This window comes from Narcine bancroftii, chromosome 2, assembly GCF_036971445.1.
Source record: "Narcine bancroftii isolate sNarBan1 chromosome 2, sNarBan1.hap1, whole genome shotgun sequence".
Lineage (NCBI taxonomy): Eukaryota > Metazoa > Chordata > Chondrichthyes > Torpediniformes > Narcinidae > Narcine > Narcine bancroftii.
This window is the reverse complement of record NC_091470.1, coordinates 6,104,131-6,119,181: the sequence shown is the minus strand read 5'-3', so window position 1 is coordinate 6,119,181 and position 15,051 is coordinate 6,104,131. Positions and strand designations below refer to the sequence as shown.

General features: G+C 41.4%; 1 protein-coding gene across 9 annotated transcripts in view; it reads left to right on the top strand.

Annotated features, from left to right (window-relative positions):
* dicer1 (dicer 1, ribonuclease type III) overlaps positions 1 to 15,051 on the top strand; it is a 173,393-nt gene that overhangs the window by 115,064 nt on the left and 43,278 nt on the right. For all 9 annotated transcript variants that reach the window (XM_069915723.1, XM_069915725.1, XM_069915721.1 and 6 more), the window contains 4 exons: positions 3,762 to 3,975; positions 4,595 to 4,748; positions 10,257 to 10,439; positions 12,046 to 12,151. In XM_069915723.1, the coding sequence (XP_069771824.1) occupies positions 3,762 to 3,975; positions 4,595 to 4,748; positions 10,257 to 10,439; positions 12,046 to 12,151 (657 nt within the window). The remainder of the gene's footprint in view (positions 1 to 3,761; positions 3,976 to 4,594; positions 4,749 to 10,256; positions 10,440 to 12,045; positions 12,152 to 15,051) is intronic.

Sequence of the window (15,051 nt, the reverse complement as noted above, 5' to 3'; positions counted from 1 at the left end):
CCGTGCGGTACCGGATGTAAACAGCGTCTTCATTGTTGGGGTCTTTCATGGCTTGGTTCAGCATCATGCTGAAGAAGATTGAAAAGAGGGTTGGTGCCAGACATATAAGGCAATCGAACAACTGAAAAGTGGCAAAGCAGCAGGTATGGATGGAATCCCCCCCAGAAGTCTGGAAGGCTGGCGGCAAAACTCTGCATGCCAAACTGCATGAGTTTTTCAAGCTTTGTTGGGACCAAGGTAAACTGCCTCAGGATCTTCGTGATGCCACCATCATCACCCTGTACAAAAACAAAGGCGAGAAATCAGACTGCTCAAACTACAGGGGAATCACGTTGCTCTCCATTGCAGGCAAAATCTTCGCTAGGATTCTACTAAATAGAATAATACCTAGTGTCGCCGAGAATATTCTCCCAGAATCACAGTGCGGCTTTCGCGCAAACAGAGGAACTACTGACATGGTCTTTGCCCTCAGACAGCTGCAAGAAAAATGCAGAGAACAAAACAAAGGACTCTACATCACCTTTGTTGACCTCACCAAAGCCTTCGACACCGTGAGCAGGAAAGGGCTTTGGCAAATACTAGAGCGCATCGGATGTCCCCCAAAGTTCCTCAACATGATTATCCAACTGCACGAAAACCAACAAGGTCGGGTCAGATACAGCAATGAGCTCTCTGAACCCTTCTCCATTAACAATGGCGTGAAGCAAGGCTGTGTTCTGGCACCAGTCCTAAAGCTAAAGTAGTCACAAATGGACAGGTGTCACTTAATTTAACAAGATCAAATAAGCAAGGATGTTCTTTATCACCAGCTTTATTTGTTTTAGCTGTAGAACAGCTTACCCAGATGATTCGCTCAGTTTTACAAATTAAGCGTTTCAGGGTAGGTCAAGAAGAACATAAAATTAGTTTATTTGCAGATGATGTTTTAATATATTTGACTGAACTTAAGTCATCTTTACGTAGATTGTATGCCCAACTGGAAGAATATAGGAAAGTTTAGGGTTTTTAAAGAAATTTTTTTTACAGATAACAATTTGAAGAATTTAAAAAAATTGAATTATTTATCTTAAAAAGATTGAGGAAATTTTTAAAAATGGATAAATTTATCTACAACTTTAGTTGGAGGGTGAATTGTATAAAGATGAATGCATTTCCAAGGATGCAATACATTTTTCAGACATTAATACCAATATTAATGGCTCAAAAAAATTTCAAGAATTAAATAAACAAATAAGGAAATTTCATTGGAGAGGTACTGTTGTGTATGCAGTCACACAATTAAGAATTGGAGATGTGATGCTTTCTCATCCTTCACTTCTATTAGACTAACATGGCAACTGACACACAGGGTTATATACATACATATATATATATTTGGAAAGGTGACATCATGACATATGAGCATCATCGTGATGTCCTGTAGAGGGCGGGCTTATATCCAACAACTACAGCTTCCTAATTTTAAGAATTATTATCAAGCGTCACAGGTGAGATTCCTTGCTTTTTTATTTGAAAATGTAAAACTGGCATGGGTTCACATAGAACTGAACAAAATTGGAGAAAAGAAACCAGAAGAATTTATACATAAGTGGGAATCGAAATTGTTAGTTGCTGATAAAGACACACCACTATTGAAGCATTTACTCAATGTACTCAATGTTTGGAATAAAGTGAATCAGGATATTGGTGGAGGGACTTTATCACCTAAAGAGCCATTGATTAATCCTCTTTTCGTCTTCTCAAGACATTATCAATTTTTAAATGTATGGTATCGTAAAGGAATTGTTAATGTGGAAGACTGCTATGAGGACAATTAATGTCATTTGAATAATCGAGAAATAAATACGATATACCACGTACGACTCTTGTTATTTTCAATTAAGGGTAAATTTGAGAGATAAATTAGGGCCAACAAGGTTTTTGTCTAATTGTACTGAGGTAGAACTTCTTATTAAGAGTCAGAATGTTTAAAAAAAATCTCTTTGATACGTTTGTATTGCAAGAAGGAACTCCTAAATTAGGATTGTATAGATCTCAGCAGAAATGGGAAACAGACTTAAATATTATGATAGATCAACAAATTTTGGAAAATTTTTATAGAGATTCTCTGACTAATACTATTAATGTAGGGTATAGATTAGTTCAATATAACTTTTTTACACCACAGAAGTTGAATAGACTGAAATCAGATTTATCAGATCAATGTTTTAGATGTAGTGAGGATGTAGGATCTTTCATACAGTCAACGCGGTCTTGTTCCAATGTGAGACCCTTTTGGGTGTCTTTTGGTAATTTTCTGCAACAAGTTACAAGTTGTTTTTCCATTAAATCGTGATCTGTTTTTATTAGCAAATAATTGAAGGTACAATTCCTAAATTGAAATTGTCCATTTATCAATTGAAATTTATTAAATTAGCAGTAACAATTGCGAGAAAATGTATTGCAATGTACTTAGAAATCGGATACAGCTTTGACAATGCCAAGGTGGCACGCTGAGATTCAAAGTTATATTTCTTTGGAAAAAAATTACTTATAATCTAAGAAATAAATAATTCTATGTTTTTACAAATTTGGTACCCATATGCTCAGGTAATGGGATTAAATTGATAGTAATATCCTTTCTACCCCTCTGGTCCTGCAGAGTCCTCCTCTATATGTTTGTGTTAGGACTGATGAGCTGTACTGCACGACACCTCTCTGCAATTCAAGATTCTTTGTTATTTTTCTTTCTCTATTTTTTAATATACTTTATTTTTCAATTTATCATTTTTTTTCTTTTCTCTTTTAGGGTGAGAGGTTGGGTGGGAGAGAGGGACTTTAGGATGGTTTGAAAGCCATCATGTATGTAATCAATTTGTTCTTTTTGATATCTATTATAATGTAGTTACTGCAAGTATGGAGTATTAAGTAAAATATTCAAAAATGATCTGCGTGAGCATTCCATTCTTCTGTACTTTGCTATTGTGAATTGAATTGCCTCTCTTTAGCTTCAGAGAGGGAAAAATGTAATTACATTTTCTTCGTTGAGGGAGAAGTATATTGCACCAAGAGTTTCCAACAGATTTAATCCTATTATAACAATTTTAAATTTTAAAAACAATCACTTGTTGAAATAAAGGTCAATAATGTTAAAAATGGCTGAAAATGTTTGCTTTATGTAGAATAGCCTAAGATATCTGGTAATGGGAACTCCCCCTTTTTATGATGAAAATAAGATTATGAAGGCATTCAAGAGAGTGATTTGGAGCCATCTCCAAACTTTCAATTCCACCTCCTGCATTTCAACTCCCTTTTTTTCTCAAGGAGAATGCTCTGTTTTTGGTGGAGGGATGAGGGGAGGGAAATTATTGCCGCCCATTCCTGTCAAAACCTATTGCTTTGTTCCAAGTGGGTAGAACAGACCAGCTGAAAGCAATTCTGTTCAAGTTTATGAAGGGAAAAATAATGCCACAATTTGAATGAATCACAGAATATTTGCAGAGTATTCTAGAAGCAAAGTACGATCTAGATCTGAGGAGCAACTTTCACCAATCTTTGTTGAACACGGACACTCATCAGGCAGCACGGTTAACGTAGTGGTTAGCCAGTGACCCAGCATTGTCTGTAAGGAGTTTGTGCGTTCGGGGTTTGTAGACTCATTGGTGTATTTGGGCAGCATGCTATATGTCTTAGTTATAACAACATCAAGTTAAAATGTGAATGAAACAAGTTAAGGAATAATCATTTTAATCTGTTTGCTTGTGATGTGTCTCACCTGGCAGATTCCACATTTTCCAGTGTACACACGTTCTGGTGAGGTTACCATATCTATTGAATTGGGTAAATTGGACTTCACATTGAGTACCAAGCAGCTGGAGCTGATCACTAGGCTACACCAGTATATCTTCTCTCACATTCTTCGACTGGAGAAACCTGCACTAGAATTCAAGCCTACAGAAGCTGATGCAGCCTATTGTGTTCTACCTCTTGACATAGGTAACCATCATTGCCATTGGTATTTCAATCAAGTATAATGGCAACGTTTCATCAATATTTCAATCCTATGTAATTCGTGGCATTTGTAAAGTGCACCATTCTGGATAGAGGGCAGATGTGCCAACTAACAGCAATAGTGGGAACAATTGAGCATCAAATTAAATATCCCACAAGAAGAATACCTTTGTATCATTTGCATACTGGTTTACAAAGCCAACAATTCCATCATCCAAATCAATGATGTTACGTGAAAAGAAACGGTTCCAGCACTGAACCCTGTAGAACACCACTGGCAGCCAACCAGGAAAGGCCCCATTCATCCCCACTCTCTGCCTCCTGCCAGCCAGCCAATCTTCTATCCATGCCAAAATTTGTCCGATAATACCATGGGTTCTTGCTCAGCAACCTCATGTATCAAAACTGGACATTCGCAGTAAACCATGAAAACTGGAAAGTTTTATAAATTTCTTTATGCACAGTTCTTATGTTTACTTAAAAATAAAGCCTAGTTAATGTTATACGCTTCATCAATCCAACAATTATTTAGTCAGATGATTTTTTTAAACTTTGAACTTTGATCTAAAAAACTCATTTGTGATTTTTAAAATTTCTTTTGTAGTTGATAGTTCCAGCCATTTGGATATTGATTTCGCCTTTATGGAAGATATAGAAAGGTCAGAAGCTCGCACAGGCATTCCCAATACACAGTACACAAAGGAGAAACCATTCTCGTTTAATTTGGAAGATTATCAGGATGCAGTTATCATTCCAAGGTAGGAGTACTTATTTTTACTGTTTACCATGGAAGGATCATTGAATTCTCACATGTTAATCTTTTCACTCTGGGTACCAGTCAGAATCAGGTTTATTGTCCAGACTACGAGTCACAAAATACATTGTATTTTGCATTACAGGTTCAAAATACCAATAAATTACGGTTCCAGAAATACAATATTTAAAAATAAAAAGTGCATTGTCCATTCAGAAATCTGATGGCGGAAAAGAAGAAGCTGTTTTTGTTCCTTTGGGTATTCGTCTTCAGGCTCCTGAACCTCCTTCCTGATGGTAGCAGTGAGATGAGGGCATGGCCTGGGGGGTGATGATCTTTGAGGATAGAAGCTGCTTTCTTGAGACACACCTCTTGTAGATGTCCTCGATGAAGTGAAGATTGATCCCAATGACGGGGCTGGCTGAGTTCACACCCCTCTGAGGTCATTTCCTGTCCTGTGAATTGGCACCTCCATACCAGACAGTGATGCAACCGGTCAGAATGCTCTGCGCAGTCCACCTGTAGAAATTTGCAAGAGTGTTTGGTGACGAACTCAAAGTCCTCACAAAATATAGCTGCTGGTGAGCCTTCTGCATGAACTCGCTGACTTCAGCTGCATGAATTTTTCAGGGATAATTGTAGGAAGTGTCCTGGCTCATAACCTTTTGTACAAATTGACAAGAAAAATATTCTTTGATCTCGAAAAATTGGGCTGTGCTCAACAGAACAATGGTTTTCCTTGTGGGTTTTCTGGTACAAAGTTCATTGTGGATGAGATCCAAGGCCTCATAAGCTATACCTCCCTCCCTCTGTTTTCTCTTGTTCCTTCTCTCTCTTATAACCATAAAACAGTTTATGGCATGGAAACAGGCCATCTCGGCCCTTCAAGTCCGCGTCCGTTCACTCAACTCTGCTCGATCCCCCCCCCCGCCTATTCTCCGCCCATAACCCTCCAACCCCCTCCTATCCATCCATGTATATATCCAGCCTCCTCTTAAATGAAAGAATTGACTCTGCCTCAACTATTTCCTCCAGAAGATTATTCCATTCAGCCATCTCTCTCTGAGTGAAGAAACATCCTCTAATGTTTCTCCTAAAATGTTGCCCCCTTACTCTCAACTTGTGTCCTCTTGTTTCAACCTCCCCTGCTCTCAGGGGGAAGAGTCGACTTGCATCGAGTCTTTCTATTCCCTTCATAATTTTAAACACCTCTATCAAATTCCCTCTCAACTGTCTACTTTCCAATGAATAAAGTCCTAACCTCTTCATTCTTTCTCTGTACTCTAGGAATTTTAAGCCAGGCAACATCCTTGTAATACTTCTCTGCACCCTCTCCACCTTATCTATTATCCTTCCTATAATTTGGAGACCAGAACTGAACACAATACTCCAAACCTGGCCTCATCAATGCCTTACACAGTCGCAGCATCACTTCCCAGCTCCTATACTCTATGCTATGGTTTACAAAGGCTAACATACCAAATGCCTTCTTAACCACCCTGTCAACATGGGAATCCACCTTCAAGGAACCCTGCACCATAACTCCAAGATCTCTTTGTTCTTGTGCATTCCCCAGTGTCCTCCCCTTTACTACATGTCCTATTTTAATTATTTTTGCCGAAATGAAGCAACTCACACTTCTCTACATTAAATTCCACCTGCCATCTTTCAGCCCAATTTTCCAGACAAACCAAATCCCTCTGTAATCCCTGAAAACCTTCCTCGGTATCCACCACTCCCCCTATTTTTGTATTGTCTGCGTATTTACTTACCCAGTTAACCATCCCATCATCCAAATCATAAATATAAATTATGAACAACAGGGGATCTAGCACCGATCCTTGAGGTACTCCGCTTGTCACAGGCTTCCATCCTGACAGACATTTGTCCACCATGACCCTCTGCTGTCTCTCCTCCAGCCACCTCTGAACCCATCTTACTATTTCTCTATTAATCCCTAGTGACTGAACCTTCCTTACTATCCTTTCATATGGAACCTTATCAAAAGCTTTGCTAAATTCCAGATAGACTACATCAACTGCCCTACCTTCATCCACCTTTCTTGTCACTTCTTCGAAAAACTCAACAAGGTTCGTCAAACATGACTTCCCCTTCACAAACCCATGCTGGGTGCTCCTGATCAATCCCTGCTTATCCAGATATTTATACAACCATCTCTAAGAATACCCTCCATAACTTTCCCTACCACCGAAGTCAAGCTTACAGGCCTATAATTACTTGGCCGATACCTCGTGCCTCTTTTAAACAACAGAACTACATTAGCAACCCTCCAATCCCGCGGCACCACCCCCACCTCCAGTGATCATTGAAAAATCACTGACAGTGCCTCCGTTATTTGCTCCCTGACCTCCCTTAAAGTCCTGGGGAAAATATCATCAGGACCAGGAGACTTAACCATTTTTACTGACCCTAGAAGCTACAAAACCCTTTCTTTTCCATAACTAAGCTACCTGTCTCACTTATCTCACATAGTCCAATGTCCATTTCCTTTGTGAACACAGATGAGAAAAAATCATTTAATATCTCTCCCATCTGATACGGATCCTCGCACAGTTCACCGCTCCCATTTTCCAGCGATCCTATTCTATCCTTCTCCCTCCTTTTACTATTCACATGTCTGTAAAAACCCCTTGGATTCACGTTTCTTTGGCTTGGCTTCGCGGACGAAGATTTATGGAGGGGGTAAAAGTCCACGTCAGCTGCAGGCTCGTTTGTGGCTGACAAGTCCGATGCGGGACAGGCAGACACGGTTGCAGCGGCTGCAGGGGAAAATTGGTGGGTTGGGTGTTGGGTTTTTCCTCCTTTGCCTTTTGTCAGTGAGGTGGGCTCTGCGGTCTTCTTCAAAGGAGGTTGCTGCCCGCCAAACTGTGAGGCGCCAAGATGCACGGTTTGTGGCGTGATCAGCCCACTGGCGGTGGTCAATGTGGCAGGCACCAAGAGATTTCTTTAGGCAGTCCTTGTACCTTTTCTTTGGTGCACCTCTGTCACGGTGGCCAGTGGAGAGCTCGCCATAGAACACAATCTTGGGAAGGCGATGGTCCTCCATTCTGGAGACGTGACCCATCCAGCGCAGCTGGATCTTCAGCAGCGTGGACTCGATGCTGTCGACCTCTGCCATCTCGAATACTTCGACATTAGGGATGAAAGCGCTCCAATGAATGTTGAGGATGGAGCGGAGACAACGCTGGTGGAAGCGTTCTAGGAGCCGTAGGTGGTGCCGGTAGAGGACCCATGATTCGGAGCCGAACAGGAGTGTGGGTATGACAACGGCTCTGTATACGCTTATCTTTGTGAGGTTTTTCAGTTGGTTGTTTTTCCAGACTCTTTTGTGTAGTCTTCCAAAGGCGCTATTTGCCTTGGCGAGTCTGTTGTCTATCTCATTGTCGATCCTTGCATCTGATGAAATGGTGCAGCCGAGATAGGTAAACTGGTTGACCGTTTTGAGTTTTGTGTGCCCGATGGAGATGTGGGGGGGCTGGTAGTCATGGTGGGGAGCTGGCTGATGGAGGACCTCAGTTTTCTTCAGGCTGACTTCCAGGCCAAACATTTTGGCAGTTTCCGCAAAGCAGGACGTCAAGTGCTGAAGAGGGATTCACGTTTACCTTATCAGTTATTGACACCTCATACCTTCTTTTTGCCTTTCTAATTTCCTTCTTCAGGTTTTTTCTGGAATCTATGTAATAATTATATATCTTAACCATTTTTTGCTTCTTAAATTTAGTATATGCCCCCTCTTATCCCAAACCAACTTCTTAATTTTTCCAGAAAACCACGGTTCCCTTGAACTTTTGGCCTTGCCTTTCGATCTGACTGGCACTCAAAGATCCTGTACTCTCAATATCTCTTTTTTAAATACCCTCCAAATCTCCTCGACATCCTTTCTGGAAATAAAGATCAGCCCATATAATTTTCTGCAAATCCCTTCTCATTTCTTCAAATCTGGCCTTCCCCCACTCGAAGACCTTCAACCTCTGACCTGATCTATCCCTTTCCATATTTAATTGAACTAATGGACCCATGATCGCTGGATCCAAAATTCTCACCAACGCATACTTCCGTCACCTGCCCTATTCCGTTCCCTAACAATAGATCTAACACTGCCTCCCCTCTAGTAGGCACTTCAACATACTGCTGTAAAAAGCAATCCTGAACACATTGTACAAAGACCAAGCCATCCTGCCCTCTCACTGATTGTGTTTTCCAATCAATGTTAGGAAAATTGAAAGCCCCACTATCACAACCCTATTTCTACTACACATCTCAGCTATTTCCCTGCTCTTCCAGTTCCCTATCCTTTTGGCGGCCTATAATATACCCCTATATTTGTAGCCTCACCTTTCTTATTTTTTAGTTCAACCACAGAGCCTCCCGCGATAAGTCCTCCAGTCTATCTTGCCTCAGCACTGCTGTAATATCTTCCCTGACAAGCAAAGCCACACCTCCCCCTCGTACCCCACCAATTCAGTCACGTCAAAAGCAGCGAAATCCTGGAATATTTAGCTGCCAGTCACAACCTTCCTCCAACCATGTCTCACAAATTGCTATCACATCATAACGCCACGTGTCAATCCACACCCTTAGTTCATCCACCTTGTTTACCGCACTCGTTGCATTGAAATAAATACATCTCAGAAATCTTCCACATTTAACTTTCTGCCTCTCACCCTGTTTACAATTGTTACTATGGCCACTATTTATTACCTGCTGCTGTTCCACCTCCAGATTGTGTGAAAAAGCCTTTTTATTTTGCCTAAAGACTCTGTTCTTGCTCTCCTCCCTGACATGAACCCTTGTCCCCAACCTTACTAGTTTAAAGCCCTAGCAAACGCCTGTGGCAGGAGACTGGTACCTCTGGGATTTAGATGTAGACCATCCTTACAGTATAGGTCCCATCTCCCCCAGAAATGGTCCCAGTGGTCCAAGAATTTAAAACCTTGTCTTTTACTCCACCCCTTCAGCCACACATTCAGTCTCCACCTGACTCTAGTTTTGCCCTCACTATCGTGTGGCACAGGAAGTAATCCAGGGATTACATCCTTAGTGGTCCTTCTGAGTTCCCTGCCTAACTCCTTATATTCATTTTGCAGGACCACTTCTTCCTTCCTACCAATGTCGTTGGTTCCAACGTGAACCACGACCTCAGGCTCTTTCCCTTCCCCTTTTAGGATGTTCTGGGCTCGTGTAGCCACATCTTGGACCCTGGCATCAGGGAGGCAAACCACCATCCGGTTTTCATAATCTCGTCTACAAAAACCTCTGTCTGTCCGCCTCACCATCCGCCTTAACCACCTATGTATGACCTTATGCCTCTGGGACTCTGCTTCTCCCTCTCCACCCCACCATTTTATTCAGGTGCCCATCTACATTTTGCTCATACCTTGATGAAGGCCTGCTCTAAATTAATATTATAAGTGTTGTTCAAAAGTAATTGTCTTGTTGGGTCTGTTTTGTCTTTTAACCAATTGTATTATTGTACTCATTTTTGGAATAGATATCGAAACTTTGACCAGCCTCATCGCTTCTATGTGGCCGATGTATACACAGATCTCACACCTCTCAGTAAATTTCCTTCTCCCGAGTATGAAACATTTGCAGAGTATTATAAAACCAAGTACAATCTGGATCTGACCAACTTGAACCAGCCTTTGCTGGACGTGGACCACACATCTTCCAGGTAAGAAGAATTTCAATCAGGGCCAGCTGTCCTTTCTCCAAAATTTGCAGTAACAGTGGCAGGATATGAGGCTCTTTAAAGTGTTTGGAGAATCCTCTAGGGCCACCCAGTGGTGGGATAATTGTGCATTCGGATACTTTCTTTATACTGCCCTGATGGTAAACTTTGGAATTACTGGTAAGAATTAAATCAAGTTTGTTGTCATCTGATTGCACAAGTACAACCCGACAAAACAGCGTTCTCTGGTCCTTGGTGCAAAACACACAGACACACAACCAGACAAATAATACATATGCCGGGCAAGTATTCATCTATACAAAAAATATTGTTTTGTGAATTGTCTTGGTTGTTTAGTATGAGCAGTTCCTTTGGTCATTCAGCATTCTCACTGCCCTTCTAGTACCCTGTCTCCAATAATCATTTCTTGTGGGTGAACCTAAACTCCGAGAAATATTGTGCTAAACGTGCACTTCAAATAGAGCAAAGGTCTCAAATCAGAAGCGTAACTTTGAGCTGTTTTATTTTCCTGTTCACTTCCTAACACAGGTGTCCTGAAAACTAAGCCTGGTATTTTACCAGATCAACCTGGAACTAAAAAAAAAATCTTTAACCAGATAGTGCAGTACAACAGAAAATACTTTGTAGACACACCACAAGTAGAGGTTATACGGCCCTTCGGAGTCATCCAATTTCCCTCAATCGATACCTATATTGAACCTGATGCTGTCACATTTTGAATATTTTCCAGGTCAACATCACGTACAATATCGCTATTTGTTGTGTTGGTGAAAGATAAAAGTAATCTTCAAGGATTAGTTTTGCCTTGAGCTCGTGCAGGTTGCAGTGTAGGTGAAGGGAGGCAGAGAACACTTAGCAGGAAGTGCTGTGCCAGTTTTCCTTATCTTGAATATTCACTTGTTTGAACTGAATGCCATTTCTGCTTCCTGTTGGAAATCAAACATTTAAATGTAGGAAGCAGTTGGACTTCACTATTATACTCCGTCATGAACTAGAATGCATTAATGTGGTTGCATGTTCTAGGGTTAATAATTAAAAAAAAAAATTTAAACCTTTCCAGCCCTGCGAGCCCGTGCCACCTAAATACCCTAAACTTCTGTACGTTTTGGAGGGTGGGAGGAAACCAGAGCACCTGGAGGAAAACCCACACAGACACGGGGAGAACGTACAAACTCCTTACTGACAGCACAGGATTCAAAGCCAGGCTGCTGGCACCGTAATAACATCTCACTAACCACTACACAAACTGTGCCATCAATAGTCAACCGGTCAACCTGATCGGCAGAAATGTTTGATTGTAGAAAGTGGAGTACAAGTCTTTCTCTTGAAGCCAACAAATTTGTAGCTTACATCAAACAAATTTCTGCAGATTTACATGGAGCAAAATGGAGAGCAATGTTTATCTTGAACTCATTAAGCACATTTCCCTGTCTGGAATGTTGTCTTTGTACAAGATGGTGATAGTTAATAAAGACAGAGGAAAATGTGCCATTTGTTGCATGTTGTAATTGTATACCTTGGAGACTACTTTTAAGTTTAACCCACTTACTTGAAAATCTAACAGATCTATTTTGTATCCACTGCGCAGACTGAATCTTCTAACACCTCGACATTTGAATCAAAAAGGAAAAGCACTTCCTTTGAGCAGTGCCGAGAAGCGCAAGGCCAAATGGGAGAGTCTACAAAACAAGCAGGTATGGAGCTCTCCCTGGATACTCATCCCTGCATGCCAAGATGTTCAATCAAATGTCGGAAAAGTGGACTCCTGGGCCCTTTCTAGTATTTGTATCATTAGGTCGTTCAAAGTTACCACATTACTTGCAACGGTTATTCTTATTGACAGCTTCTGCTTTAAGAACTCCAGCCAGTCGGTCTAATTGCATAAATTGGTGGTATGCAGAACCTTGCTAAGACATTGAAGCAAGCCATTTGCATTTATAGATTTTTTTTTTTTAAAAACACCCCTGGTGTATTGTCTGGTACAGGGGCTCTGCAAAGTTGTACTTTAGTGTCCTTTATTTAGCACAATCCTGCGAGGTAGGTTGGTACAGAAGGTTAGCCTCATGTAATCCAAGATGAGTTGGTTAATTGGATCCAAAATTGGCTTAGTAGCAGACGGCAGAGGGTAATGATTTTCTAGTTGAAGTCTGCCCATTAGTGTACTGCAGGGATTAGTACTGGGATCCTTGTTGTTTGTGATGTATTTTAGTGTCTTGGGTGGCAGTGGGAGGCATGAGCTGTAAAGTCGATTGTGTGGTAGATGGCAAAGAAGTTTGGCTGAACCTTGCAGCAGGTCAAAGATCAGATAGAAAGTAGGGCAGAGCTTTGGCAGATACTGATAAGTGTGAGGTGGTGCATTTTGAGGTCAAATTGAGGTAAGACCTATACAGGGCGCTAAAGAATGTACAGGTACACGATCCTTTATCCGGACATCTAAAATCTGGAAAGCTCCAAAATCCGGCAAGTGGGGACTGGCGGTTGGGGGAGGCAACCGGGCGACTGGAAGGGGGTGGGGGTGGGTAACTGGAGTGATTTGTTAAAAGTGTAGAAAATTATCAGAGGTATTAAATGGATGGGGGGTGGGGGAAGGACAGATTCATAAACAAGAGGGTGTAGTTTTACAGTGAGAGGAAGGAGTTTCAATTGATTTGGGTGGAAATTTACCCTCCTTCCACAGTGGATGATAATCTGGAACATGCTACCAGAGGAGGTGATGGAGGAAGATGCAATCACTACATTGAAGAGATATTTGGACAGGCCAGTAAATAGTCACGACATAAGTCGATGCACGTCAAAAGTATAAATTTCTTTACTTTGGAGAATGCCAAAGAAGTTTGAACTAAATTAAAACAATAAAAATAACAAAAGGAAGTATATGGAGGTAAACGAGAAACCTGAGATGCTGGGGTCCAGCGCAGTACACACAGTGGTGGAGAAACTCAGCACATTACGGAGCATCCACAGGAAATACTGAGCAGCTGACATTTTGGGCCTGAGCCTTTCTTCTTGCCTGAGTGCCCCTGAAGAAGGGCTGTGGCCTGAAACATCAAATGCCCTGCACTTTCTATGGATCCTGTGTGACCTCCTGAGGTTCCAGCACTTCTGTATACTACAAGGAAATATATCTGTTCATTCCTATTTTTATGCAAATTGCTTTCGACCTGGTCAGGCTTTAGATTGGTAAACTGTGCCCATGCCCTTCTCATAGGGAATTCTATATTTTAGCTAAGAAAGGAATTCAGTGAAATAGAACTGGTTTTATTTCCCTAAATTACTTGATCAGTTATGTCTTCATAGTTTAATGAAGGGAATTTAATTTTCTGCGCAATCTGTATTGAACTGGCTAGATTTCAGGTTCAAAGGATAGCATAGGTAGAATTGTTAGGGTGTCGGAATGCAATTTGGGGTAAACACCAAATTTCATGACTTGTTCATGACAACAAATTCTGGCAAAAAAAATTGAGGAACATAAAAAGGTAAAAATACAGGTTTAAAATTGGCCATTAGTTCACCAATTGCACAGCAAGCAATCTCAAGCAGGCCGAAAATTCACTTACCCTGTACTGCCAATCCCTATGGGTGCCAGATACCAGGGGTTTTACTATACTTAATTGAATATTTTTATAAGTTCAAGATATATTAAGTACAGTAAAGAGCAAAGGCAGACATTGAACTTCCATTTTTGAACAAACTTGAAAGGGAATCAGGGTTGGACGAGCTCAGTCCATTTTATATCTTAGTCAAGTCACAGTGCCAAAAAGTCTTTCTGTTGTTAATTTTCTGAATTGAGCCAGTGTCATTACTGATCTTGTAATTTGCCTCTGAATGAGAAGGCAACAAAACAAATAGAGAATTCTTTCCCTAACTTAAGCGTCCATCTTGTTTGGAATTCTCTAACCAGGGAAGTGGTTGAGGCTGCCTCATTAAACATATTTAAAATTCGGTTCGATAAATTTTTACATGATAGAGGAATTAGGGGATATGGGGAGAAGGCAGGTAGGTGGAGTTAGGTCCTGAATTAGATCAGCCATGATCATATTGAATGGCGGAGCAGGCTCGATGGGCCGAATGAGGTGATAGAGGAATGAGGGGATATGGGGAGAAGGCAGGGAGGTGGAGTTAGGTCCTGAATTAGATCAGCCATGATCATATTGAATGGCGGAGCAGGCTCGATGGGCCGAATGAGGTGATAGAGGAATGAGGGGATATGGGGAGAAGGCAGGGAGGTGGAGTTAGGTCCTGAATTAGATCAGCCATGATCGTATTGAATGGCGGAGCAGGCTCGATGGGCCGAATGAGGTGATAGAGGAATTAGGGGATATGGGGAGAAGGCAGGTAGGTGGAGTTAGGTCCTGAATTAGATCAGCCATGATTGTATTGAATGGCGGAGCAGGCTCGATGGGCCGAATGAGGTGATAGAGGAATTAGGGGATATGGGGAGAAGGCAGGTAGGTGGAGTTAGGTCCTGAATTAGATCAGCCATGATCGTATTGAATGGCGGAGCAGGCTCGATGGGCCATTTTTGGCCTCCTCCTGTTCCTACTTCCTATGTTCCTATCTCAGGCCAATAACTAGACTTTGCAACTTTCTCCAC